The 27,985-nt window shown below is 36.9% G+C and overlaps 1 protein-coding gene across 1 annotated transcript in view; it reads left to right on the top strand.

Moving 5' to 3' along the window:
- Positions 1-4,650: 4,650 nt before the first annotated feature.
- The window catches only part of CTNND2 (catenin delta 2), a gene marked incomplete at both ends in the record, with an annotated part of 515,683 nt that continues 492,348 nt past the window's right edge, over positions 4,651-27,985 (top strand). The window contains one exon of the mRNA XM_084219011.1: positions 4,651-4,779. Within this exon, the coding sequence (XP_084075137.1) occupies positions 4,651-4,779 (129 nt within the window). The remainder of the gene's footprint in view (positions 4,780-27,985) is intronic.

The raw sequence follows: 27,985 nt of genomic DNA, 5'->3' as shown, positions 1-27,985 counted from the left end.
TCCAGGCCGCAGGGCCATCCCTGCCGGGTCTCTCCCGTCCCTGCTCCCGCTGTCCCCTCGGGGCTCGCAGGGCTGTTCCTCGCTCCCTTCCCCTGGCTCAGCCCTGCCTGCCGGGCAGCGTTTTGCCCTCCCTTGCCCAGGCTTTCCCCGGGGCTGAGGGGCTCGGCCGTGCCCTGCGCTGGGGCCGCTGCAGCCGCCGGCACCGCCTGGGGCCGGCCCGGGCAGCGCCGGCCGCTCGCAGAGCCGACACCGGGACGCTGCGCCCAGCTGGGGAGAGGACGGTCTCGTCCGGATTTACGGGGTTGTTGGTTTTTTTCGTTGAGATTAAGTTTTTAGATGGTCTAAGAAGGGCAGAAAAAAAAAATTAAAGGGTCAAACTCTAGACAGAATTTTACCAGCGCTTTGGAATACGGGAAGCCATGAATTATTTATGTCTGACTTCCCAGTATGTTCCCAAAAGGCTGCTAGTATTTTCCCTGTTCATCTGTCTATGATCGCCTAAGATTTTAATTCGGTTCTCTCAGGAGCATGTTTATGCTCTGACTTACAGAATTTCTTCTGTGTTTTTGTGGCACAGATATAAAATAGTGTTGCTGTTGTGGAAATTAAATGTAGCCAAGTTACTTCTAGCAGTTTCTCAGCTATGGTGTACTCTCTTAAGCTGCTTAGCTTTTCTTTTTCTTCCTGTACTCCCTGTAACTTTCCCTTTGTCTTTCATGCTAAGTTCCCAGGAGTGTGGGTTAAAACACTATCAGCCAACCTACTTTATGATGAAAAATGAAAAGCATTGGGGTGGCTTTTTTAGAGAAGGGAAGCCAGAGAAGAAGGAAAGGTACCATGGTCATTATCATTATGTGGGAAAATGCTTTTTTAAGGACAACTGGTGGAATTATTAGGTTTTTTTGTGCCCATGCTGAACAGTGGAGGAAACAAGAAGATTAAATGTATTATATTAAGCAGCAAAGCAAATTTTCTACTGATAAGGCCAGTGGAGCCTGGAGCAGAGGGAGGTGGCTAAGAGAGGCTGCAGTGAGAGAAGCCATGCAGGACTGGCTCTGTGTGTTAAACATGTGAAATGACAGGAAAAAAATCTGCCTTGTCTAGGGATTTGGTGGTGGGCTAGGGGTGCAGAGGCTCATTTCAACCATATTTTTTTGTAATTCTACAGTACTAGAAGTTTTAGGTACCACTGAAACCTGAGAATGTAAAATTTCTTATGCTGAAGACTGAGCTAAATTAAAAGTTCGTTTCTGAACAGATGTGCAAATGTGAGTGCTTGCTATGTTGATGTTTGCTGTTGAAACACTTTTATGTTGCTGAGTCATGGTTTTTTTTTGTTTTTTAATCTACTGTACCTTCAGTACAGTAGTGTATCTGTAGCTTGTGAAAATTCATTTTGTGTTTCTGTATGGTATCTCTAATACAAATTTATGTAATGAACAAATAGCTGTTAGAGTCTATATTGTTAACAGTTCAGCTGGATATGCCAGAGCTGTAGATCCAGGGACGCTGGGCTACTAAGTGCTATTGGCTGCAACCTTTCCCCTTGAAGAACTGTAGTAACAAATGAACTCATATGATAGATGTTTGAAATTACATTCTCTGTCCAAAAGAAATATTTTAATAGGGGCACAAAACATTCCTTTTAATGTCAGAGACATTTATTTTGATTTCTGTGTTTCTAGATGAAGAGGACATGTGCAACACGCCATTTTTAAAATTTTTTTCTTCCCTTCTTTTAATATCTATATTTAAAAACAAACAAACAGAAAGTATGGAAACATGCAGTGGTTGCAGAATGTTAGCTACTGTCCAGATATTGAGCCTATTTGAAGCAAGTACAATTTATGACAGTAGTTGATTGTATAATCAAGTTTTTTTCCGTTTAAACTTGCTTGCAAATGTAAATTCCTAAAACAGTTACTGAAGTGTTCTTTGGTGAAAACAAAGTGTTTAAAAAAACTTATGGCCTAAAAATTAAAATTTACTGAAATTGAATATAGCCCTAAAAGAAGTTACCAGCAGCAGGTAGCTGCTGCCTGAGTCTCATGGATGTAATTGTTTTGAACTCACTGTTTTTGTTTGTTGTTGTTGTACCAGTAGCATCTTTTTGGTCACAGAGCGGCTTCCCCGCTGGCCACTCAGCGCTGCAGTAACTCCCAAACACACTTTAAATATTCTGGAGCGTTTGTGCTAGGGCAAACATTTTGTGTAGTCCTGGCCTCCCGGTCTCGTTTACTGTGCCGGGTTTTACCTCCTCGGGCGAGTGTTGTTTGTGAAACAGCCGATTCAGCAGAACCTCCCCGCCGGGGGTCAGGCAGCCTTGGCTCGCCTGGGGTTGAGCTGAGCGGACAAAGGAGCTTTTCCCAGAGAGCTTCCCCAGCGCTGCCCCGAAAGCGGGATGCAGCAGGGGAGCTGCTCCCAGCCAGGAAGCCTGAAAACATTTCACCAGGCGCCTCGTTTCACAGCTCTGCTGTTCCTTCCCAGCCCAGCGCAGTGTCGGGATGCAGTTCTTTGAGCCTCCCGCTGCTGTAGTTCCACGTGTCTCCCCGGTGAGCTGCCCCGAGCAGGAAGCACGGCTTCCCTGCGCCTGGAGAGTATTGCAAGGCAGGTGGGACTGCTGCGCTTGTCCTGGCTCCTGTGCTTGGATCCCGTGGGCTCCTTCAGGCTTCACAGGCTACGGAGCTGATAGCAAGGAGTGTTGCATTACAGTGATATCTGCAAATATCACTCTGCAAAATTAACTATAAGGCAACAAAATCAATTATTAGGCCAGTTGTAATTTTTTTTTTGGATGTAAATGGCCACACCAAAAAGAAAACTACTTTTGTTTCTATTATGGTAATGTAGTTATTAATTTACTAAGAAAATATAATAACTAGATTGTTTGAAATCAAGGTAACAGAATAGAGATTTATATGTGTGTGCCTGCATGTTTTTTCTCTGATGCTTTACAAGACAGCAGCAAATTTAATTGTATGTCACAAACTATTTAAATTCCTATAAGAGAAGTCAGTTCTTTTGTTAGGAAAAAAACCCAAGAAAATGTAATCCAAGAAGTCCTTTTAGATTGAGGTATGGGAATTGTGAAGAAGTTTTGTTTGGTCTGCTTGTACTAGTGATAGAAGAAGGCAGGTATGACCCCCAAGGTTTTCTAGTTTAACTTCAAATAGTGTTTGTGTCTGGAGCAAGGGCATTACCAGAGCCAAAGATTTGGTATTTACCATTGTCAGCAAGATTCGCTTATAAAAAGTAAGCTGTATGAAAATATGTAGCTTCTTTAATTAAAATTATATATAATCACTTTCTTCAATATATAAACTAACCTAGCCTGAGATTTAGGGAGATTTTTCTTCTAACAAATAACTGGCTTTTTTATGAATAATCTGTGTTTTCATGTTTTTGTTTTAAATATGTGTCCCAGTGTCTTGAGCTTCAGGAAGCTTTGGAAAAATGCTACCCAGCTGGGTTAGCTGTGTCTTCTTGGGCAGCGCTGTGGCTTCAGAGACAAAGCTTTATAGAAAGTCATTTTCCCTTCTCTTAGAGTTCTAATTGCCATGGCAGACTGATGCAGGGATGCCTGGGCTGGGTATTGAATTTTTTTTCTTTTTTTTACCAACTACCCTTTCCTACTGTTTTCAGCCTTCTCACTTCTTCCAGAAAAAGATGTATTATTATATGTTTTAGCAGAATAGAGCCAAGGCAGGAGTTTTGCTTCTTATGTAAGTGGTGACTGCTCTGAATATCCCCACTGCTCTTTATGAGGCTCATCCAGCTGGCAGCCTGTGGGCCACTTCTCTTGCACAGAATAATTCTGGCCAGCTCCCACATGAACATGATTTTATCCTACCGTGCCTGTGCATAACCATGCAAGCTGCCTCTTTGCTCCTTTACTTCTGGAATGTGGCACAACGTGTCTGCCTCTGGAGATGTGCCTATAGTGACATTTAAACAGAGATACTGCACTATAGCTTAGCCTTCAGAAAGATAAATCATTCCACAGTCACACCACTGTTTTGCCCTCTGAAAAGAAATGCTAGAAATGCCTTCAAATGCCAAGACTCTTTCTTTTTCTTTTTTTTTCTTTTTTTTTATTGGTAAGAGATCTTAAAAATGGCTTAACAACTGGTGTGCTGTTTTTCATAAAAATAATCAGATAAAATGTTGGCAAAATCACCTTCTGGACTAGAAGAAATGGTATGAAAGTTACTTAGGCTTAAAATATACTGCACGTTAAATAAATGTGTTAGCAAGTAAACACTAGATAGCTTATATTTCTCTCATGTATCATTTGTTGGATTTCTGTTTGCAAAGCGTTTCATGATTCATTACTTTCATGATACTATAATTTTATGTTGTATGCTGCCACTGGAATACTATACAAAAATCACAGCTACAAATTATTTGAATCCTCAAAAATGTACTGATGGTAACTATTAAAGAGTAAGACTGGGAGATTAATTAATTTTTTTAATTAAGAAATTGTTTATGTTTTAAATAAGTGATATATTCTACAGTACAGAACAGAAGCATATTCTATAATTTTTACTTTAAATGAGTGTTATTATTTTTGTATTTATATGAGTCTGATATTTATCAGGTTTATGATAACAAATCCATTGTTTTATTTTTCCATGAACTGCAGAAACTATGCCTGTTCCAGACCAGCCTTCGTCTTCTGACAAGACAAGTTCCCTTAGTCCTGTGTTGAATACATCCAATGGAGATGGCTCCGAAACTGAGACAACCTCTGCCATTCTAGCTTCAGTCAAAGAACAGGTAGGTAAATGATGCATCTGTAGGCTGGAAAGCAATAGTATGATTAATGTTTGTTTTTTTTTTAAATGTTTCATAGCTGATATCTGAATAATTTAGTTCACACATGCATATTCCAAAGAATGTTAACCATTTCTTCATGCCTTAGTATACTTCTGTAAGCTTTCCTACAGTAAATTTAATGTAATTTAATTGAATTGCTAGTTTTATTCTCCACTTTCACACTTTACTGTGGATGGTGGTTTTCTGATGTCTCTCTTTTATTGTTGGCAGTCTGCATGTGGAGTTACAGTATACTGGCGTGTAAGAGTTATAGACAAATGAATTGTGGAGAAGATGTGTTATTGTAGAATTTTTAAAGGATTACTAATAGCCCTAGGATTTTAAAATTTATATACATGTTTTTGGGGTTTTGTGTAAAACCTGATGTTTGATTATTTCAGGGCAAAACTGCGTATAGATGGAGGCACTTAGTTTTGGATTATTAAATCAAAAAAGTTAGAAATTTTCAAGGAAAAGGTCTTCAGTGTGATGATCTGCTTGATGCTAATAAGACAGGTTTGGACATTTTAATTTTTGTGGGCCAAAGGTCAGAGATTCTGCTTTTAATGGCTTTTTGTACTTTAGGAGATGGTTAATATTACAGTTAATGCAAACAACTGGTCTCTGTCGTTACATCCTTTGGTTTGACAGCATCAACAGGAATTTCAAGGAGAGACATTAAAATCAGCTGCTTTTAGGCAGCTTTCTCCTTGTTGAAGGTGTTTAAATTGGTTCTTCCTTTATCAAGTACTGATCTTCCCCTGACAAAGACATTCACTGATTCTTGATTTAAATTAATGCATGAATCCAGCTTATGATATCTCTCAGCACTGGTGTAATAGCTCTTGAGTCTTAGAGATCTTATAAAAATTATAACTTTGCTCTTCCTTGTTTTTTTGGTATATGCCAGTTCTCTCTTTTGGGTGGTAGAGGTTAGTCATATTTTCTGTACTGAAAAGAGGAGTGCAAAAATGAAATGTTATAATGTGGAGTTTTGTCTAGAGATTTATGGCGCATCATTGGAATTGAAAATTGCCCATGGTTTAGATGTTTGTATTCTCTTCCATGTCAATGATATTTCTTGGGTGTGTACCAGTATTTCAGCCTGTGTCACTGCATTATTTTGTAGAAAAATGCCTGCCTTACTTTCTGACTCTTTGATAGTGACAAAGTGTACAGGGAGATTACATAGATAGAAGCTATATCTGTGTATTGGAATGTGAATCACAGTATGGAATAGTGACATAGTGACAAGAACTTCTCTGCTGTTTGGTGTTGTCATTTTCACTAGTTTATACCTGGTTATGTGTTTTACAAATGAACCTCCCACCTGTATAAATCAATTGAATACCAGAGGAAATTGCTGCTGAATCCACTAGATGAAAAGGATTTCAAGGAGTAATATATTATCAAAGTTATTTCTGATTCCTGTGAACCACAGCAGAAAGGAGCCTGTAATAAAGTAGTTCTGCATTCACTTATCACCAAGAACATCCTAGCCAGCTAACCTAAGGTACTGCTGACTAAAAAGATAATGTCTTAACTATTGTGATACAAGGTAGCAAAATTTAACAGGTGTTCTCTTAAGGAAATTTGCTTCCTGGCAGGTATCTCTAGTCAGTACTATCTTGAAGCCGGAAGACTGTACTAAGCTCAAAACTAAGCTCAAAACCAAGCCATAATAATAACATTAACAATGATAATACCAATGATAACAACAACAAAAACCAAAAATAATAATAACAGACAGCCCAACCCCCGCCCCCCCCCCCAACCAACCAAGATTGTGTGTTTTCACACACTTCCATTATTTAATGTTCCGTTGGAAAAATTCTAGGTAATGCCACAATCCTGGTCTCCAGACAGATGAAATACATTGCACTGATTCTCCATTGTTGGAGTAAATGAAGTTAAGTTTCTAAGTTCAAATGGGTAGCCACCTGCTTTTTAGAAGAAGGAAAGAGTTACTTTACTGTCTGGTATGTAATTTTGCTCTGCATGCTCTTTGATTGTAGCCAAAAATATAACTAGAGTTATACAGATGCAATTATTCAAAATTGTACTATCAATATTGAGAAATTAAGGTGTTTTTCAACACATCAGTCATAATTAAGATGGTTTTCAACAAATCAAGTATATTACATTTTCTTTTACTCTGCCAATGCTTAGCTTTAAAAGGTTTCCTTGCATTTTTTCTCTTAGAACACTTGGGGTTCATGTGTTACTTCTCATAAAATAAATAGAACATTGTCACTGAGTGATGGCAATAGTGTAAACTGTGGTATCTATGATATGGAAAAAAAACTAAAAGGTGTTTGCAATCTTTGAAGAGGGCAGGATACATGAAAGGCACAGAGAAGTGGTAAATGTATTTATTTGTTTTACTTGAATCTCCTATGTGAAACTTAAATGATATATTCAGAAAATTTAAAGTTTTGCTGTACTTAGTTTGAAAAACACATATCCATGTGCTGTCACATTTTGAGGAACTGATTTATTAGGTCTAAAAAGTTTATTGGGGCAAAAAATTGTGCTTGATATGTCAAATGTAAAGGGACACACATGATTGTCGTAACTTGAAAAGAAGATTTAGCCGCATGCTTTTCAAGCTGAGGGTATCTGTCAAAAAGAGAAATTTTGCTCTTTGAGTTAGGTTGATTTTGGGAAATGCAAATGCAAAACTCCTTCCTTTGAAATATAGACCATTTCATTTGTGCTTTACCTCTGGACAAGCGTGCTGATTCATGTTTGAGTTTCAGACTTCAGAGATGCTATTCAGAACTGATAGATATGGAACTTGAATCCATTCTTTATCCCTTGCTGTGAACTTTCTTAAGGTTAGACGGCACTGCTGGAGGCAAGGTCAGAATCATTCACCATGTGTCTAAGAAACCATGAGGTGCCAGGCAATGACCTATGGCTTAGCTCTTTTTGAGCAGGCCTTATGAAGACAAATAGTAAATAACTTCTCTGAAAATAAAAGTTGTTGTTTTGGGGTTTTTTTGTGCGGTTTTTATTTGTTTGTAGTTTTTTAGACAGTGTCAAGTTCTTTAAAGAGAAATCAACCAATGAAGACATAATTTCGATTTTCCATGAAATGTATGAAGGAGTTTTTTTCTTTCTTATGATACACTGGCCCAATGCTTCATAGGTTTTAGAAAACATAAGGCCATTTCTCTTTGCATTTTGTCATCTGGTTTTGTATCTGTAAATATGGGAAAACTTCTTCAACAAAAAGTGAGGTATTAGGACTCTTAATTTGTGAGAATATATGTAATAAATGCAACTATTTCTGCAAAAAGTATGATTTGCTTCTGATTGGGAATTTCCACCTGCTTAAGAGACTTCTGAGCCCACTTGTTAAAAAACATCCTGGGAAGAGAGCTATTGTTGATGCTTTTTTGAAGGTGGAAATAGCTGCTGGGGAGCCTTTTGAGTAAATATGTAATGAAGCTGATGCTTTTCCTGGAAGTCTCAAGGCATATGTGATTCACAGTACTTGGTTCTTGGCATACAGATAACTGCTCCCTTGGAAGCTGAGGAGGATTGCAGTGACCTAGCAGAGGCTTGTTTTGGCAGATTTTATTTTTATAAGAACACTTGGAAAAGATGAGAGAAATTAATTTCCTAGGAGTAAGAGCCATCTTGAAGTATGGACAGCTATTTTCAACTCAGAAATAGTATCATGCATCTCTTTTGTTTTCTTTGTGGCTCTAGATTCCTTTAGCATCTTAGTAGTAGGCTGTTTCAGAGAACGGCTTTCACTTTCAGAAAAATTATGCAAAGAACAAGTTGTGCCAATGTTAATATTCCTTTTTTGAATAACGATACTTGTTTCTAGTTACACCCTTTCAAGAAAAACATTTAGACTAATCCTTTTGAAATATTTCTCACATGGTTCAAATAAGTATTGATTGATATGTTTTTAAATCATATTGCTGATTCTAGAGAATACAGAAGTCTGGCTTTTATGGTTGCTGGTGGCTTTTGGTTTTGGTTTGGGCTTTTTGGTTTTGTTTTTTTTTTGTCTTTGTAAGATGTGTTTTGTTCCTAAAATGGCTTATGTTGCTTTTAATATTTACTGTGTTTTTCCACTAGAAAGCTACTTGTTTATTAAGAAATTATTATTTAAAACTATGTTAAAATCACATACAGGGCAAGAATTACTAAGTTTATTATTCATGTCAGTATTAAATAAGGACAATATATCTGACTTAAGTGAACTTTTACATTAGGTGTTAGTACACTTTGGAAACAGGGTTATGTATTCCATGCACATCTTATATAGGTACATGTAAGTAAAAACTGCAGTAATTTTTTTTCTTTGGTCTGCCTGGTTGTGTTTCTTGTGTCTTTTTATCATGATTGAAGTTTTATAGAAAAAATCACATATGTAGATGGATGTTTCAATTCAGACTTTTTTTTTTTTTTTTTTTTTTTTTTTGAGGTCTTAAGTCCAGAAGAGATGTAAAATCATGTAGTCTGACCAGCAGGTCATAACATTGCATAGAGTCATCCAAGTTTTGGGCCCCCAAATTTGATTACAGAATGACATATGCACTGTTTTCCCTAATATAATGCATGCCATATTGTAATATGTAACATTCACCAAATAAAACTCCATTCTTGCCTTTTGGATACCAGTAATTACTCTAGTAGTATCAAGTGTTCAGCAGGTTTTCTAAATAGTTCAATTATGATATATTCATGTCATGCTTCCTCTCAAACAGCAGGCTCTGTTTCTGCCTTTAAAAGTTCTACTGTATTTCAAACCAATGCTAATTATATTCGATCAATGGGTATTTCTTTCATAATTTCCCTTAAGTAGCTTGTCAATATATTAATTTCCTTAGTTATAGCAGTCCCTTGTTTCCACTTGGGTTTTAAAATATTCCAGAGAGATATTCCTCTTCTATTTTCATTAATATATTGATTTAAGACAAGAACTGGACCCTGCTGTATTATATGCTTTAGAATAACACAGGTCTGTACAGTGGATACCATGCTTCTAAGTTGCTGAATGGACCAACACATTGAAATATGAAGCCTTGTAGGACATCTGGTGCTTCCCAGATATATCTTCAGGTTGATGGGAATTGCTTTTGAGATGTACAGCTCTGCTACTGGAAATGGCAAGGTGAGTGAAGTTTTGAAGAACACCATCACATTTCCTGTTGAAGAAGGAAATTGTGGAAAGGGCTCACGGCTGCTCTGTGAGTCAGAAAGAGTTAGTTGAGAAAGAGAAGCTGATAAGAGTTGTCTTTTCCCCTGAAAGGAGTTCTATCAAGGCTGTTGGTGTGGAAAGGGAGGAGAAGAAGAGATAAACGAGGGGCCTGCAGTTAGATTTTGGCAGAAAACAGTGGTGGAGACCGCCTTACGACAATAAACATTATGTAGATTTATTTTTTATTTTGTGAGAAGGTATAAAAAGACAGCATGCTGCAAAAATAAGAGAGATAAGACTTCTCAAATACATGGTGTTCTTCTGTTTGTTACGACCGTCTTAACAGTGGCAGGATATCATGCAATGTAGTTAGCATCCACCCTGCTCTGCAATATTCTCAGGCTCTTAATTTAGTCTGGGACTGCTTTCACACAGTTCTTTGGAGTGTATTTGTGTAGTGCTTCTCAGGAAACAGAAGTTAACAAGACTGGAGACCTAGACAAGCAACAGTTATTTGTGTTCAGAACCCTGTAGCTCTTATGTCATGCCAAAGGCCCTTGTAGCCATAGTAGATGCAGTATGAAGAAACTAAAAATTGCTTCACTGATAAAAGACTGCAATGATAATCCAAAACATTTTTGGGATAGTTTGAAATGAGCTGGAAGTGGAAAGGTTTCTGCAGAAATTTAGTGTGATCGAATAGTACTGAGGCAATATATCCTCCCAGCAAAACCATCCTTGAAGACAGGGAAGAAAATGCTAATTATCAGAATAAAATTAGAGTTAAATATGATACTATTTTGACTTGAAGTAATGTTGAAAAATTAATATTTCAAAGCCAGGAATTTCAGAGAAGCTGGATAGAAAGCCACTTAGCCACAGCTCAGTCTAATGCTAATTTAAAGCATTAATAAAGGCCATCACAAAGAAAGGCAAAGTATCCTTTCTTATCAGGCAGCCAGTATATGAACATGCTTTTGGTAATCCAAAAGCACTTCTGCCTGAGCTTATTTTTTTGCTAGTAGTGGAATGGTTTCAAACTTGGAATAAAGATACCCTATGAAAGTAATAATATTGATCTCAATGCCAACATAATTTAAATTTCAGTATATTACATTTTTAACATTTTAATATATTACATTTATAACTTTTTAAGATCATTGATTACTTTCTCTCTGCTATCGTTCATTAGGGCTTCTTTAAACATAAAATACTTTTACTCTTAAACCTGACTTTTTTAACCAGTATAGTGGAAGAGAGTATTTCACCTCAAAGTCACTTGAGAGGCAGACCTGAGCTTAAAATTCTTCCAAGAAGCAAGTCAAGTTGTGCCTTTTCCATTTCTGACGCATCTCCCTCTGTTGTACTGGCAAGCACGTGGGGAATGCTGCTGGGGAGCTGAGTGGGTTGGAAATGTCAAGAGATGAGATGGCAGCTTTGGGTTATTGGAGGTCGAGTGTGTTGCTTTCCCCTTTGGTGAAGGGCAGCTGGGTCAATGTGTCAGCTTGTTTGCAAGTATTGGGCTCTTTTAGCATGGCTGTTGTAAACATATACTTCAGGCCATGAGTTTAATCAACTTTGCTGTAATATTTGGAATTATTCAGAAAGCCCAGCATTAAAGTCCTATATAATTGTTCAGGGGGGTGGAAATTTTGGATGTGTCTCCCACAAATCTGCCCCACTTCTTTCTCTAAAAGCAAATTACAGTCTTTATAAGACTTAGCTATATAACCTGTTTTCAGCATTTTCTCTTTCTACACTTGAATTAGGCAATATCCATCAACAGTAATTTTCATTTGCATAGAGAATATTTGAGTCTTGAGGTCCAAGGCTTTCAAAGCCATCCCACCTCTTCTACAGAGAAAATTAGGTGCTTTTAAAAGGCAAAACTCTGAAGGCTTCAGTTAGTGATTGCTTTTATTTCTTCTGTCTTCTTGGGAAATGAAAAAAAAGCGACTGGAGCACTTTCCAGATTCCACAGTGACCCTGTTTCCTTTAAGTTGTCTTGCCAGTGTTTTTCATGCAGCTTGCTCTTAAAACTTATATTTTAAATGGGATTTTTGAAGGAGATTTGATTTTTGTAATTATTTTAGCAATTTTTGTTCCCCTTATGTAGTTTTGAAAACTTTACTACATCTATTGTGTTTCCCCATCTGTTTTTATGTGTTTTCTCATGTTATTATTTTCTAGTCCTGATGCATTTACTGCTAAAGGAAACTATATCTTCATGTGGGTAGTTTAAATCTTTTGTATTCCTAGGTAAAACTACTTTAGGGGTAGGCTGAATTCTATTCATGTTATGTTTTGATGAAATAAGCTACAATTTAGTTTATCCTCATACATGTAAACTAGAACCCAGAAAATGCTAAACTAAGTTTAAACTTAAGTCTACTTCCAAGTTAAAGTACTTTACTACCAAAATAACCTTAACCTAGGCTGTGAGTTACAGATTTATTATAAGAATAAACCAGTTTAGAATAACATAATAAATTGATTTCAACATGTGGAGCACATACTTCTCTTTTTCCTCCTCTGAGGTGAAAATGTGTTTATCTCTGAATTTTCTGGTGAATTCTAGTTGCTTCTGATGAGGATATTTACCATGTAAAGGGGTAGAAGGCAGCAAAGCACATTATTATTTTTAAAAAATACTTTGAAGATTCAGAGGAAAGTTCTAGACAAATGAATTGCTTAATTCATAGTTCTTTTCCTCAGCGTTAACATTGCATTTTAGGCAAAACTTTACTTACTTTGTTTTGGAGGACAGCTTGAGATGTATAACCTACAATATACCTAATAGCAGAGCCAGACTTTTTGTGGGGGTTCCTTGCTACTTTTTATGAATGAATTTTCTTTTTCTATGCAAAGAGCAAATCTAAGTCCTGAGGCCCAAAGATGTTTTTCTCCTTTTTATTTTCTCAGAGGTTTCATTGGGTTTTTTTTAAGGGGTATATATGACATGATATGATAGCAGCTTAAACTTTTTTTCTTGTTGAGACCTTGTCATAATGCAATACTTTTTGACCATGTTCTTTTAGATACATGTAGAGGATAATAACAAGTTTAATTAATTTGATATTACTTGCAGTTACAGGGGATCTGATTTGAAAGTGATACAACAATTCACTCAAATCACAATTGAGGTAGTGAAGTGCAGCAATTGCACCCTGCAATTGATACCCTATAAATGGAATTTAATTATTTAGAACAAGCATCATGGTGCTGAGCATCTCCCAGTCCCCAGAAAGGAATGTGTTTGTTGAAGTCAGCTGAAGGCTACAACTCTGTTCAGAAAGGAGTTACTTGGTTCATTAAAAATTCCATATAATTCACATAAAGCTATCCATCAAGCTCCTCAGTGGGGACCATATTCCTTTCTCCATCACCATCTGAGTCCAATAGCATGAGCTGACCTGCATGCCTGGAGCTCAAGGCTGGCAGCCACAGGGGAGTGAGGCAGGTCTCCCAGGAGGTGTGTCCCACCTCAACCCACTTGCCTGGAGTCTGCTGTTGCCCTGGGACTCCATCAGTCACTCACTGTAGGTGGAATCACAGCAGGCAAAGTCACTTGCTGGGGGCATGGCTGGGCTCTGCAGAAAAGCATAAAACAATAATCTAAACATCTATTATATGAGTAAAAGATACTCTTGATTAGAGCTATAGGATGATAATTTATTAGCAGATCCAGATACAGAAGTTACATTATTTCATCCAGAAGCTAAAATTAGCTAAAACTAACTTAACCCCTGAAATTTGTTTTGTTTTGCTCTGGGTCTCCATTCCTTTCATTCAGGGACAGGATCTTAGGCAAACAGTCAACATACTTTGCTGATACAGTCAGTTTGTCTAAAACAAAGGCACCCTTGGGTTTCCCTTGGCAGGGAGATGAGTCTGGCTTCCTTTTCAAGGTTTGTGATCAATCATGCCATTATTCTCCCCTGAGCCTTCAGGTCATGTAACCTCTATTTATCTCTTCAGAGCATTCCTTCATTGTGGGTGTCTAAGCTATGAGTGTGTAGGGGGCTGTGTGGGGAGGGGGTGTCTTTGATCTGTTAAAGCTCTTTGGCCCCTTATTTTACAATACATGAGTGGAAAATCTTGTTTTCTCCTGTGCAGAAGTTTACCTTTTTGGGTAATAGTCATTTGTGACACCAGTTTTTGTAAGCAAAAACCTGCCACTGGTTATCTACTTGACAGCATACAGAGTAAAACTTCTGTTTCTATTATTATTCCCTCAGTTTCTTCAGTCTGGATTGTAACACAGCAGATAGCTGCTTGTAGTCTATTTCCTTAGTTGCTTCAAAATGTGAGCTGTACTTTTCAAATTTCATCTCTGTTCCTTTAGTTGCCACATTTGTTTTTCCTGGATTTCTCAAAAGGCATTATTCTTTACATTTTTCAGACAGTCCCATGTCTTATGCATTACTAGCTCCTGTCTGTGTTGATCTTTCCTAGCTTGGATTTCTAGTGCCCTTCAACATAACGATCTGAGTAATCTGGAATGACATTTTGCTGCTTAGTGTGGTATTCCATCACTCTAACCTGCAATTCATGTTGCACTGCTATCCCATGGTCATGATTATCCATCTACCCCAACAGTAACACAGTGCAGTTATGTGCCTGGCTGTAAATAAGATTTAAATTGAGCCATTTGTATATCATTACCAGCCCCTTCGTCCAGGACAAATTGTAGTTCATGTTCACATAGCTAGGCAATTTTCAACAGATTCTTTCGGAGAAAAATGAAAAAAAACAAGCTCAGAATGAGAAAATTTTCCAACTTTATCTGTTCACTTGTACGTATTTCATAATCTTCAGAGTCTTGATGTAAATAAGTAGGTTTAAGAATTGTACTGTATATTGTCTTGAAAGCAGTAAATATTTTGTTCACCCCCTGTCTGATTCCAGCATAGTAACACATCTTGGTAAAATTCTGTCTATATTTTTAATGTGTTGTTGTTTTCTGAAGTAGCTCAGTTCTTTAGGTTTTACAGCTGGTACCCCTGAAAAATATTGTTTTCATGTTTTAAAGTAGTTGCAGATTTTTTCCCTCCTTTTTAATTTTTCCTCTGCATAGTTAGATTCGTCTTTGTTCAGCTCATTGTCAATCTAGGTCATTATTTGAAGCTTTTGTTGACAGACCTCTTGAGGGTAAATACATCTGATGCTATAAATAGGGCTGATTCTTCATAGTAAGTCAGCAGATTCACTTGAAAATTCTCGGCTTTGTAGTAGGTTTGATGAAATGGAAGATCTTCTGCATTCTTCTGTCACTCACTAACATAATCATGTTTAATCAATTAATATCTTCAAAACTGTGACATTCCAGAATGTAGTAATTTTGAATTAATACAGGATTACTAATTTTGTTTAGAAGGGTGAAATGGACTCCTTAAATGATCTCTTTTTTAATTGTGTTTTTTAAAACTTCTATTTTTGTTTTCACAAAGCAATGCTTACACAAGAAAACTTGTTCCAACACATTTTGTGCTGTTCTGTTTGTTCCAGATCTTAGAAAGTAGAGGGTACTATTTCTCTTACTGTATCTTTCAGTAGCCTGTACTGTGAAAATAATTCTTTGGATCAGTTTTTTGTTTGTTAGTTTGGCACAAATTGTGTCAGGGACCAACCAAACAGTACTCATTCTTGCCACAAAGGTAGCTGCATGGTACAGCTCCAAGATGCTGTTCTACTGGCTAAAAAATTTCAGGCATGCAAAAACCTGGGAACAGGTTGTGTTCTGTATGGCTACAGCCACAGGAATGGAGTTAGGAGCAGCTCTGTCTGCAAATGTGCATGGGCACCATTCTGAAACCTTTGATCACTGTACGTGGTGCTGGAGCTTTGAAAATCCAACAATTACATCATTTTCACATTCTGTACTAGTCCTTAAAGGCTTATATAAACAGTGAAAAAATTCTTGAGATTAAATTAGCAATGTGTTTTCATCCTGTGTGCACAACAAATGTATTATGAAACCAGGTACAGCACGAGGTAAGGCCTCTGTCTCCGAAAGTGGGACTGGGTGTCCCACTGTGGTGCACACTGGGTTGAGAAGCAGTCTAGGTAGGGGTACAGACCTCAGGCTGGAGGGATTTGCCACAATGCCCCCCCAGCTGAAAGGCAGCACCAGCATCCAGCCTGGAGGTTTGTCACACTGAGACTGCAGGAAGGACTTAACAGTTGGAACCTGAACAGTTGTCCATGGTAAATCTGATAGCCACTAAAACTGAGGTTTGAACCAGTGCCTGTTGGCTGATTCTTAATTTGCATTGCTGCTGGTGCTGTGCTTTACCTGCCAGATTCACTGTCAGACACAGAAATATAAATTAATGGATAGCATATGCCACAGTGATGCCTATCTAAATGCAGAAGAGCTGAGTTAATAACTTAAATAAATTACTTATTTATTTAGTAATGCATCAATATTTAAAGGCTGATGAGAAGTCCGCTAAGTGTTTTCCATTTCATTTTAGAAAGTGAACTACAGCTTATTCCACAATTTTTTAAAAATAAACACAAGTAAAAAAGTACTTTCTGCACCAGTGGTGTGTCAGTGATATGCAGCTGTATTTCCATATTTAACATGAGAAATTTTCCAATACTTAGAGTTTTTGCTAGGTTTTTTTTTGTGTGAGAGGGAGAACCTTTACACTGTCACTAGTGTTAGTACACTTTGGTTTGCAAAGGCCATACTTAATTGTGTTTCCTTTATGCATTGGAATTAAAGGATTTAAAGAAATCTGTCTGGTTGTCATAAATTTAATCTGAACAGAGACAAGCACATTCCCTCTTCTTTTCATCTTTTTTGTCTACGGTGAGATTCACGTGAAGCTTATTCTTCTCAGTTTTCCCCACCACATAAGTTTTGCTCTTTATTTCCTTGTGTTGACAACTTTGTCTACTCCCTCTCAATCTGTGGTCATGCAAAGAGCTGCCTTATGGCTTCTTAGACTAAATTTGAATGGTACATAGAATCCCTTGATTTTTTGGTTGTTGTTGGTTTTTATTTAATAAGGTAGACTGTGACTCTGTAGCCATAATGCAAGATTTATAGGTATAATTAACAACTTTTATGAGGGCAATGTGGTCTAACTTATGCACCTCAATATTTACCTTATTTTTTTTTAGTACAGTCAATGGTTCCTTTTAGTGTAGCAGTGCCCAGGTATGCATACAGAGAAGTAAAGTACTTTAAAAACAAGAATATTAATTTGTGTCTGTTCTGTTCAGTATTTTAGATATTTGTGAAGATTTCCACGTTGTGAAACTTAAATTTGATTTTTTTAAATTGACTTCTTTGATCTGTAATCTGCATTAATAATCTTTACTTGAAAATGGAGAAATAGGCAGAGAGGTTGTTTGAACTCTCATCAATGATTGTGGTGAGGCATGAATGGACAGACTAAAGAAAAGTGAAAATCTTCAGGTTAACATTGATAAGGATTGTATTAACATTGACAAAGATGCACAAGCCACTTAAAGTAAAATAATTCTGATTTTAATTTGAATATTCTTGACATAGACCTTCCTAGTTGGGCGTGTTTATTTTTAGGATTTGTTTTCTATATATGTACTTGAAAGAGTCATCAAATGGTGGCATCGGCATGTCCTTGCAGTTGTGGTCTAATATTGCCTTTTTTCCCTGGAGTTGAAGATTAATTGGTTTAGATAAAAATTGCTGTGCAAATTTTAAAATGTTTCTATTCATTACTAAAATGCATAATATGGGAAAGATTACTTCAATTCCATTCACTTTAATAGGTAAATTGAAAAGGTTATCACCAGCTGTATGCTTTTCTTTCCCCCTCCCACCGGTGTCAGACTAGTTGATTTATAGCAGGAAAAACTCATCTATTTTCATTTCTTTTTCTGCAATGATCCCTCAGACTTCTAAGAAATTTTTCACCTGCATTACCTACTGGATAAAAGTTTCTATGTGTGATGCCTTATGTCACTGAAGAAAAAGCCTACACCATTCCTTCAAAGAACAAACAATTTGTTCCTAACCTAATTATGATCTTTAGGTTGAATTCAAGTTTGCTCTAGTGCTTCATGTAGTGCCTTTAATTTCTCCTCCATTATTTCTGAAGGAAGGAAATTGAAATCAGGGAGGCCAAAGCCTACTTGGAGCTGAATGTGAACACATAGAATAACGAGAAAGGATTCTTCAAGTATTTTCCAGAGGGACCTCAGGAAATTTGCAGGCCCGTGGTTGAATGTTGGAGGCAATCTAATGGTGGACATAAAAAAATAGAAAAAACAGAATTTTTCTTTGTTTTTTTCAGTGGTTCCCAGACAAGGGACAGTACCATGACAGAGACACAGGTTCAGGACTGTTTAGTGGAAAATGGATGTATTCAGCTTCTTGGGGGTCTATGCCAAGACTGACAAGAGCTCATTTAAGTAGTAGTACTGCAAGACAGCTGTCATCCAAGAGGGAACATGGTTAGTGAGGAAAGTCCTGAAAATTAGGAGACTAATCTTACAGCAGCCTTTACAAAAGTAAGGAGGATGGTACTGGGATACACAGGATACACAGGCTGTGTCAGGGCAGTTTCAGTCTCCTGGAGGATCATGGAGCTCATGATCCTCTTGTTTCTAGACATGAGAAGGGCAAGGGTGCCTAGAAAGAGTCAGAACAGATTTCTGCAGCGCAGTCAGTGTTTTATTTGACTGTGAATGAGGGGAGCACATGTGGTGTGGTGTAAACTGTAACTTTATTAAGGCTTCCGATTCCTTCTCCCACACTGTTGTCAGTAGTAAGCTGAGGAAGCATGGGCTGAGTGTTGAGTGGGCTGAAAATTGGCTGGACTACTGTACTGAAAGAGTAGTAATCAATATTAGCAACTAACCAATTGACCAACTATCAGACAGTAAGAAGTGAAAATACCTCAAGGGTTGATTCTGGCACTCCTGCTACTGAATTCTGCAGTGACTTGGATGACAGAACTGAACAGAATGCACCCTCAGCAAATTTATGAATGATACTAAATTAGGGTGATGCTTGGAAAGCCAGATTGAGCTTCAGTCTTAAATCATTCTGAGACCTTGAATGAACTGAGGACTTAGCCAATAGGAAACCCATGTATTTAAAAAAGAACAGATTGAAATCCTGCATCTGAGGTAGGACAACACCATGGCTGGGAAGCACCTGTCTGAGTCACAGCCCTGCTGAAAAGGGGCTGTAATCATTAGGAATGTCAAGCTGAATAGGAGCCAGCGCTGCAGACAAAACTCGCCGCATTAGCTGCATTAGAAGAAAGGAGGAACATGACTGGCAGACTGAAGGAAATTGTTACCATCCCTACTTGGAGCTGCTTCTTGCACAACAGTATCTTGTTTTAGTAACCACCAATGCAGAGAGGATGTTGAGAAATCTTGAGTCAAAATAATAAACTGGTTGAAGGCATAGACAACATGATGTAATGGGAGCGGTTAAGAAGCTGTGATTTTTCAGGGAGCTGGGCCAGGTGAAGCAGAGGCTACGGGTGTGAGTTTAGGTTAGGTCACAATATCATCAATAGGAGAGACAAAGATGATGGCACCAAACTTTTCTCAGTAGTGGTTTACAGTTTAGCAGGGGGCAGTACCATAAATTACAGCTTGGGGAGTTTAGACTGGACACAGGAAAATTTTCTTCATGAAGAGGTTACTGTAGTAATGCAAGAGGTGACTAGAAAGGCTGTGAGTTTGATCTTTTCCAGTTAACTACATAAATCCTGATCTAGTGTTGGAAATGTTCATATTTTTAGTGGGAGGTGAGACTAAGTGACTTCCAGCCAAAATTTCTGTGATTCTATATTGATTCTTTGATAATGTACAATTTTACTGAAATTATGATTTAAATATTTTTTATGTAGACCATGGAAATAAAATGTAAGGGAGGACAGTGAAGCTTAACATTTCCCCCATTGTCATTACTTGGCTTTTAATGCTTTAAAAATAGGATAGAAACGGAGGATAGCTGATTACTGAAGTATTATCTCAATACTCTACCCTGTTTATATTAAGTGGCAAGCAGTGAAATAGATCAACCAGCAGAACTGGTGAGTAAAGAGGAAAATTAGCTCACATACAGTGGAATACTGGAAGATTTTGATAAGATTTAGGTTTTTTCCAACCCTGGAGATGTCATCTATCTTTTTAAATAGGTTTTAGACACCAAGTTTATTAATTCTCAAACTCAGCCAGAACTTAGTATTTGCAAGAGATAAACACGTAGAAATAAATAGTGTTGTCTTGATGTTATAGTACAAAAGTGTAAAGCCTCACATTTAGATTTGATATCCTTTCTGTCAAACTTTGTATGACTGACCAGTCTTTTCACAATGCCTTAGGTTTTGGTGGTTTTTTTTTTAATTTGGAAAAGTAACATTTACCTTTTTTTCAGACAGCTTGTGTGTACATGTACAAGAAGAAAGACAGCATGGGTCCCTTAAGGGAGGTAGGGCACTTTTCTCTCAGTTGCATATGTCAGGTTGAATATCTGGAGAAGAGCAAAACAGGTATGAAAACGATGTTACACACTTTAATATGGCAAAGATTCTTATCTCATGAGGGCTGAACCTTCCCTTCAGAGGATTCAGAGCTAATTCATAGAGACTTTGGATCTCCCCATGTGACTTGGACCTCAGGTCACAGAAAATAAGTCCAGGCAAGTCAGTTAGGCCTTCATCAGGAAAATTAATCACCTCATAGGCTGTGTGTAGCATATAAATAATTAGGCTGGAAACCAGAGCAAGATATTGCTAATAAAGGAAACTAAGTGTTCTCATGTTGCTGCAATAAAATGGCTGTCTGTGACTGCTTGATCTCAGTGGCACAGAGAACAGTCAACACTTTTTGAATGCATGATCAGTTCTGCAGGAGACTATTCTTTGTGTTAATCCTCAGATTCAGCAAGGTATTTCCTGGTGTTTGTTCAGCTCTTCCTAGAGCTGAGGGAGAAATACAATGTCATTGTTGTAATGATGGATTTTAGGATATAGTATGTTGATTGTTATCTTTCTAATACTGAACTGGTTGGCAAGAAAATACATGACTGTTTCATGTCAGACACAGTTCTTGTTCTTTCAGGAGTTGTTTAGAAGTTCCACTGTCAGCATGCCAGATGAGGATTTCAGGTAACAGAAGCATGATTGTGGCCTATTTCTGCCTAATTTATGAGACTATTTTTACAGTAGACATATACCAATAGCTGTTCCTTCCTTCCTTCCTTAAATCCTAAGAAACACTTGGTGTTTTAAAGAAAATCCGTACTTTAAGGGCTTTTGTGAGCATCTTGTAATTTACTGAGATGCTATTCAACAGTGCTGGTTTACCTTTTATGCTACTCTTAATGAGTATTTTGTTCAATTCTGGGCCATACCCTATAATCCAATGTATTTGAGCAGTGCCCAGAAGGGGGATGTAATAATAATAAAATTTTCTGCAGAATCTGCTGCAGCTAATGTACATTGTCTAATGTTGCAAGCATTTTCTACAGCAGTCTATTCACAGTTAAAGTTTACTTTCTCCAATTCCTTCTGTTGCATCACTATCAGTAAAACTGATGTTCTGCATTTTCATATACTTGTAAAGCCTTATTGTGTGCAGCTAGTTTCTGTGAATTTGGCTGTTTAAAGTAATTTTGCCATAGTGTTCTTGATTATTGCATGAATCAAGACGCTTTCTGACTAAGATACTGCCTAGCTTTGGATTACAGATATCATCTGGGGTTGGGTTATTTTTTCAGTAGGTTTTGCATTTCAGCTAGTTAACTTTAGCCCTAAAGAAGTTGTTGTCCTGCAGCATAAGAATTCCTATGCAGTTATCATGTTTGTATCTCAATTTTTTTTTCTTTAGTATGACATATTTTATTGAAAAAGAGACTTGCATAGTGCATAAAAAGCTTACTTTTTCCATTAGCATTTCATTCCCAACACAGTAAAATTCTTTCCTATTGCTAGGATTTATGGATGCTGTCATGAAATTTTTGAATTAAAATAACTTAATCTTCAGTATCTGTGACACTTTCATAATAAGTTAGGACAATCTCCAGGAGCACGTTTTTGCAGACAAGACTTTTTTATCTGCACACTTATGAAATGGAGCAATATAAATAATACAGGTGTAGCTCTCTCTCTGTGGCTTGACAGACAGTCAGTATCTGGGAGGGCTAGTACTGCGTTTGTTAATATCCTGAGGAAGACCTGAGGTGGCTTCATGTGATCAGAATTCCCCATGGTTTTGAGCACTTGTAGTCTCAAAATGAAATAAATGAATTGTTCTAGATCCCAGCATGTGCTGAATGGCTTACAGAGGCTTGGTGCTCTACCTGTCTCTTCTTGACCTCTCATCTCTCCACAATTCACTAGGTGCAAGACTTTGTCTTGTTACATTGCTATCTTCTGGGATTCAGTTCCCTGAACTTCACTTTCTCCATGCTCCAGAGTTGCCTTTGTTAGACCAAGCTGTGTTCAGTCTTCTGAGCTAGGAAAGGTACTAAAGGTATGCACCTACAGTGCTGCTAGAAAATGAAATGATACAAAAAGAAATTATACAAAAGGAGACCGTAAAGCACATCTATTTGTCTGGATATGGTAAATATGAAGTGATCTTACTTCTTGGGCAGGAAAGAGTTACTCGGTTCTTCATGTGACGTCGCTGTCATACTCTTGCTGTACTTAGGGACCTGGGGAGTCCTTTCCCATGTGCTGATGTAGCTGTATTCATGTGAATAGCTAGAAGTTAAATTTTCCAGTAATTTCTGTGTAAATATTATAGTGAAAGGGGAATAATCCTGCAGATCCTTGAGCATAACTGTGCTCACCTGATCATAATACAGCTGGTGAAGTTACTTGTATGAATTTTTTGCTAGTCAGAGGTCTTAGAGATTTGAATCCTGAATTTAATTTTGAAGAGATGGCTTTGAAGACTGGATGTTTAAGTTATTTCTTGAAAATAAATACTTACGTGGAAGTAAAAAAGCAATTTTAGCATATAAATTTCCAAATGTAAGTGATATATTATCTAAATCCTATGACTTTTTACAGCAGTTTTCTTTTTTTTTTACTGTTTGAACTTACTTTCCTGTTTTAAAAGGAAGCAGGATATATTTGCATAATATTACACAGATTTCAAATCTAGCAAACAACCTGTGTTTGAATATTTTATACTAAAAACTTATAGTATGCAACAAGTTATTTGGTTTGTTGAAGGGTTTTGTCTAGCTTTTCATACATTTCAAACTTGAGATGGGTTTCAAATTTAAGACATCTGTATCTGAGATATATATTTGTACAAGGATTTGGAAAATTTCTTTTAAATTTTAAAATACTAAAAGATCTATAGAATGTCAAAGTCTAGTCCGGTGCTGAAAAAGTCTCAATTGAGAAACTAAGTTAAATCCTCATTTGAGTTTTTGTTATTTCTCTCATGGTAAAAAGCACATTTGCTTTTTTGTCTTTCAAGGTATTCTTGTTGGTTGGTTGATTGGTTGGTGGTGGTGGTGGTGGTACTTTTTTTTAATTGGGTTTTTTTTCAGTGACCAGAAAGAAATATCTTCAACTGGAGAGAAATATTTGAAAGCAAAAGATTAGTTAATATAAACGTAATATAACTTTAATAATAACCTTTAGGAGATTATTAATAAAAATAACTGTATCAGTAGAAAGTTAGAAAATGTACAATTGAGGGCTTGGAGACTTTGGTGTGATGTGTAGGTGTGGCTAATGTTTTGAGGATTACTTATTAACTGAGTTAGCAAGGTTAGTTTTCCTGTCTTTTTATATAGTAAAATAGAACTACACTCTGCACATTCCTGTTCTCTCTATTGCAAGGTCCCAAAAAAGAATGTTTCAGCAGAATGTTTTAAAGGGAAACTAATAGAAAGTACAGCTAAAACTTTAATATTACCTAATCAGTGTGCAAAGCAATTCTGGACCACTTGCAAAACCTAATTCCAATATGACAAGCAGTGAAAATTATAAATATTACCAACCTAGTGATACGAATTAATTTACATTTGTTTATTTAACATGAAGAGGAAACTATTTTAAAATATTTTACTCATTAAATGCACAAAATCTGATGCATTTAGTGAAAACTGCAAGGCTATTTTATTTCTGCTGGTATAGTAGAGTTGTGAGAGTGATCATTTTGTTCTCATGCATCTACTGTCTTTTTTTTCTCTGAGCTCTGAATGTTTGCATTCTGTCTTCATTTACTCCTTTGCAAACTCATTGAATTTTATTAGTTATCACTTCAAGCTAAATGAAATACAAGTAGTTGCACAGCTGCAGTGATATGAGTCTGAACTGCCTCATCATCCTTACTTGCCGATATGAAAGCAGGACAAAATGAGCTTGATTATAGATCTTAGGAACTTTGCCAGAACCAATATACAAGTGATTCTCTCAAATTGGAATCATTTTGCACTGGGAATCTTGGAAAAAAAAATCAACAAAAACTGGGGGCAAAAAAAGAAAAAGAGGAAAAAACCCCAATAACAAAGCAAACCAAAAAATTCCACCAAAAAAAAAAAAAAAACAAAGAAAGAAAATATAGTCTCTTTAATTCTCAGATACTTAGTATTCTTTGTCTTTTCAAGTCAATGAGAAGTGTTGGCTCCCACTGTCTTCTAAAAGTTTGACCAATATTTAAGTTGTCTTACAGTAACACAAGTGTATCCTAATGCACTCTAGTTGAGTGTGTGTAATTGTGGCAGAAACAGCTGTGCCTGAATATTGATCTTGGCTATCAAAATAAAACCATTTATTTTGTCTACATAGAAGTATGTATTTTAAGCTTCCAGAATGAGCACTTTTGTACTCTGCAGTTAGGTAATTTCACAGTATTACAGCAGTCATAAAGACTGGAGTGAGGGAACATCTCTTGAGTGGGGTTGTACCTGTTGAACCGCTGCTTGTAATTCATATTTAGTACAGGATGTGTTTGTTTTGTAAATACTGTTTTCTGCTGGTCCTACTCTGTAGGTTCACAAAAACTATGCCTTGAAGATTTCAAGCTGATTTGCCCTGAGATTTTTCCCAGTGGTGCAGGTTGGCCTAAGAAGCTGAGATCAAAGCAGAGCTGTAAACAGGGAGCAGCAATCTGTCTCCTGAGACTGGAGTCAGGGAGCTCTTGTGCCTGACTCCAGAGGCAGCCTGTGCTTTCACATGTGCAGTGTGCCTGTCCTGGCTTTGTCACCAGCCTGTGACTCCAAGGGTCACAAAGGCACAGTGCAGGTTAGGCTGTGAAAGGAGCTGACAGAAACATGAAATGGCAAGTGTACAGAGGGGAGTTGTGGGCCTGGGTATGTGTCATGAGCACAGTTACTTTCAGCTGACATAGGCAGGAAGGACTGTATGGTCTGTATAGGCACAAAAGGGTATAAGATGCTTTTAGTGTAAAGCCTCACTTGAACATAATGAAAAGCTGCTGAAGGGCTGTGCTCTTCAGAACTGTAATACCATGCCTTCCTTCCAAAACAGTTTTAATGTTTTATAATCAGCTTTTATCAGTCAGATAGACAGTGTGGAATTTTTAAAAGGTAGCTTTAAAAGCAGTTTTTTTAAAAACATATACTTTGGATTTCTGCGTTAGACTCCCCAGAATGCTGTTAAGGACCAAATATGACAGATCATTCATGAATTTATTTGCAAAGAAATTGTTCAATTCAATATTTTTTGGTTTTAATTTCCAAAATAAATCAATTACGAGTATATGAATATTTTATTTCTTTAGTACTTTAAAAAACAAACAAATAGTTGAGCAGCTGTTTATTCTTCCCTCCTTGCAGTTCTGTTAATGGCAGGTTTTGAAACTGAAAGGGAGGATTGAAGGAACAAATCTGCCATCCAAATATTTTCAGTATTTTTTAATGGTTTTTTTGGTTTTGTATGTATTTATACTTCCTCTGCTAAGTGTCAGTTTCAGTGAAACAAATAAATATAAAAATAATAAAAACCAGTCATTTTGCAATAACATATAAATATTTTATCTTTGTTCTTAGTAAAACAGGAAAGTTCAAATTATATTTTCTGATCTGATTGCAGTTAATTATATTCTTGCCTGAAGTGCCTGTGTTCCCTCCATGTAATTCTTGCAACAGTTTTTAAAAATTCTTTCCTTTTTCCAGTCAGATTTTAAAAGGGTGAAAGCTCTGAATTGCTAAAAGAAAATTTTATTTGTTATTTTTGTTAGAATAAGAAAATATTCCACTGTAGGAAAAAAGTTGTATTCCCTTGCTTGGAGAGCAGGGAAAATTTATTCATATATGAGTATATAAATAAAAATTGAATTTTACACAGATGATGTGCTTTAGTTTCAGGATGAGAAAAATATTGTTGTGACTTTTTTTTTTTTTTAATTTGGAATTTTATTCTTTGCTACAAGTCTTGGAGTAAGGCATGGTGAGTGCTTCAAGTCCTGTGGGAATATGTGCTACAGTTCTCAAGTCTGCTTGCTGAATCCCTTGCCTCTGGAAATTGCTGACACAATGCATGGCAGTAAACTGAGAAGAAGCAAGGCAGTGGCAAGTGCTGGTGACTCGCTGTTGCGCTGAGCGTTGCACTTCCTGTTTTTCCAACATAACCCTATAGCACTGGCTCTTCTTTGGCCAGCCTGGAAGGAGCAGCCCTTCTATATCCTGAGAGATCAATATGCTGCTGGCTGTCTGCAGGATAAGGAGCATTGAAATGTTCTGACTTGAAGTTGTTAGCCCTTGTAAGCTTTAAAATATTCCTAAGGAATTGGCGTGGTTTGGTTCATCGTTCACATGTAGTAGTTTTTGGCATATGCTGAAAAAAGTATATTTTCCATCATGGTTCACGTGTGGAAACACCTAATTTAATCTTTTGTTGCAATAAATCCTTTATATCACTCTTCTATTACATCAAGCAGAATGCTGAGGAGACAATGCAAAGATTTGAACTTCAAAGTACTTCCTTAAACTTATTTCAAAAAGTGGCCATGTTTTCAATAGCACTGATAAGTTACTATTATATCTTTTAGTGAGAGAAACTTCTGACTCCTACAAGACTCTTCATTGTAGGAAAGGGAAGCAGGATGGCCTCTTACATTGTGCCACTCTGGTGGTACCTGTAGAAACAAGACTGTAAAGATTTCTTTTTCTGTATCATGATGGAGTGCATCAGCTTCCTCAGACACGATTTTTAATACCAAACATGTGACCAGACAGGCCAAGCAAAGTCCTTTTATTTTATTTCGGTTTGCTTTTGTTTAATCCTTCAGATTTTGAACATAGGAATTCACTTACTTTCATGCTTTCACATAAATATAGGCCTTTTTTTTTTGATGAAAAATTAGATTTTCTTACTGACTACCAGAGAGCAAAGAAGGCAGAAGTTTCAGGAAATATGACAACAAATGACTAAAGGCTTCCTTTATTGTCTACCTTTTGTAGTAGGTAGGGACAAAGTATGAGAAAAAATTGCTGCATCCCTTCAGGAACAATAACAGTAGGGTTTTTATTATTCTTGAGAGTTTTTCAGAGAGATTTCTGAATTTCAGGGGAAATAACTCTTCCTTACAGGATCTTAAGCTAAGAAATAGTCTATAAAGTTGTCTGAACTTAGCTACTGTTTCTCAAGTATTGAAATTTCTAGAAAAACTGTCTCCATTTATGATGATTGACGTACCAAATAAGCAGGTACTATATAGTCAATCCACTAATGTGTGTGCTTATAAAAATTATTTCTTTGAAGTAGAGTTTGAGCATTGTTGAGCTATAAGTAAGCCCCTCAGGTTCATTTGAGAGTCACAATACTAATAGATTGTACAAATGTAAACACACAGAAAAGTTTTATTTCTCTACATTAAACACAAAGGATAAAATTAACATTTACTTCAGTTTAAAGTATGAGGAGTAAATGACAAAGCATTACTAAATCTTTGTCAGAAGCAATACTTATTTTTTCATAGTTTTACAATAAAATAATTAAGCTCCTAATAAGAAGTAATTCCTAGTTTGGTTTCAAACAAGTCTCCCCAAACCCT

This window comes from Fringilla coelebs, assembly GCF_963513975.1.
Source record: "Fringilla coelebs genome assembly, chromosome: 1".
Classification (NCBI taxonomy): Eukaryota; Metazoa; Chordata; class Aves; order Passeriformes; family Fringillidae; genus Fringilla; species Fringilla coelebs.
This window is presented reverse-complemented; position numbering and strand designations above follow the sequence as displayed.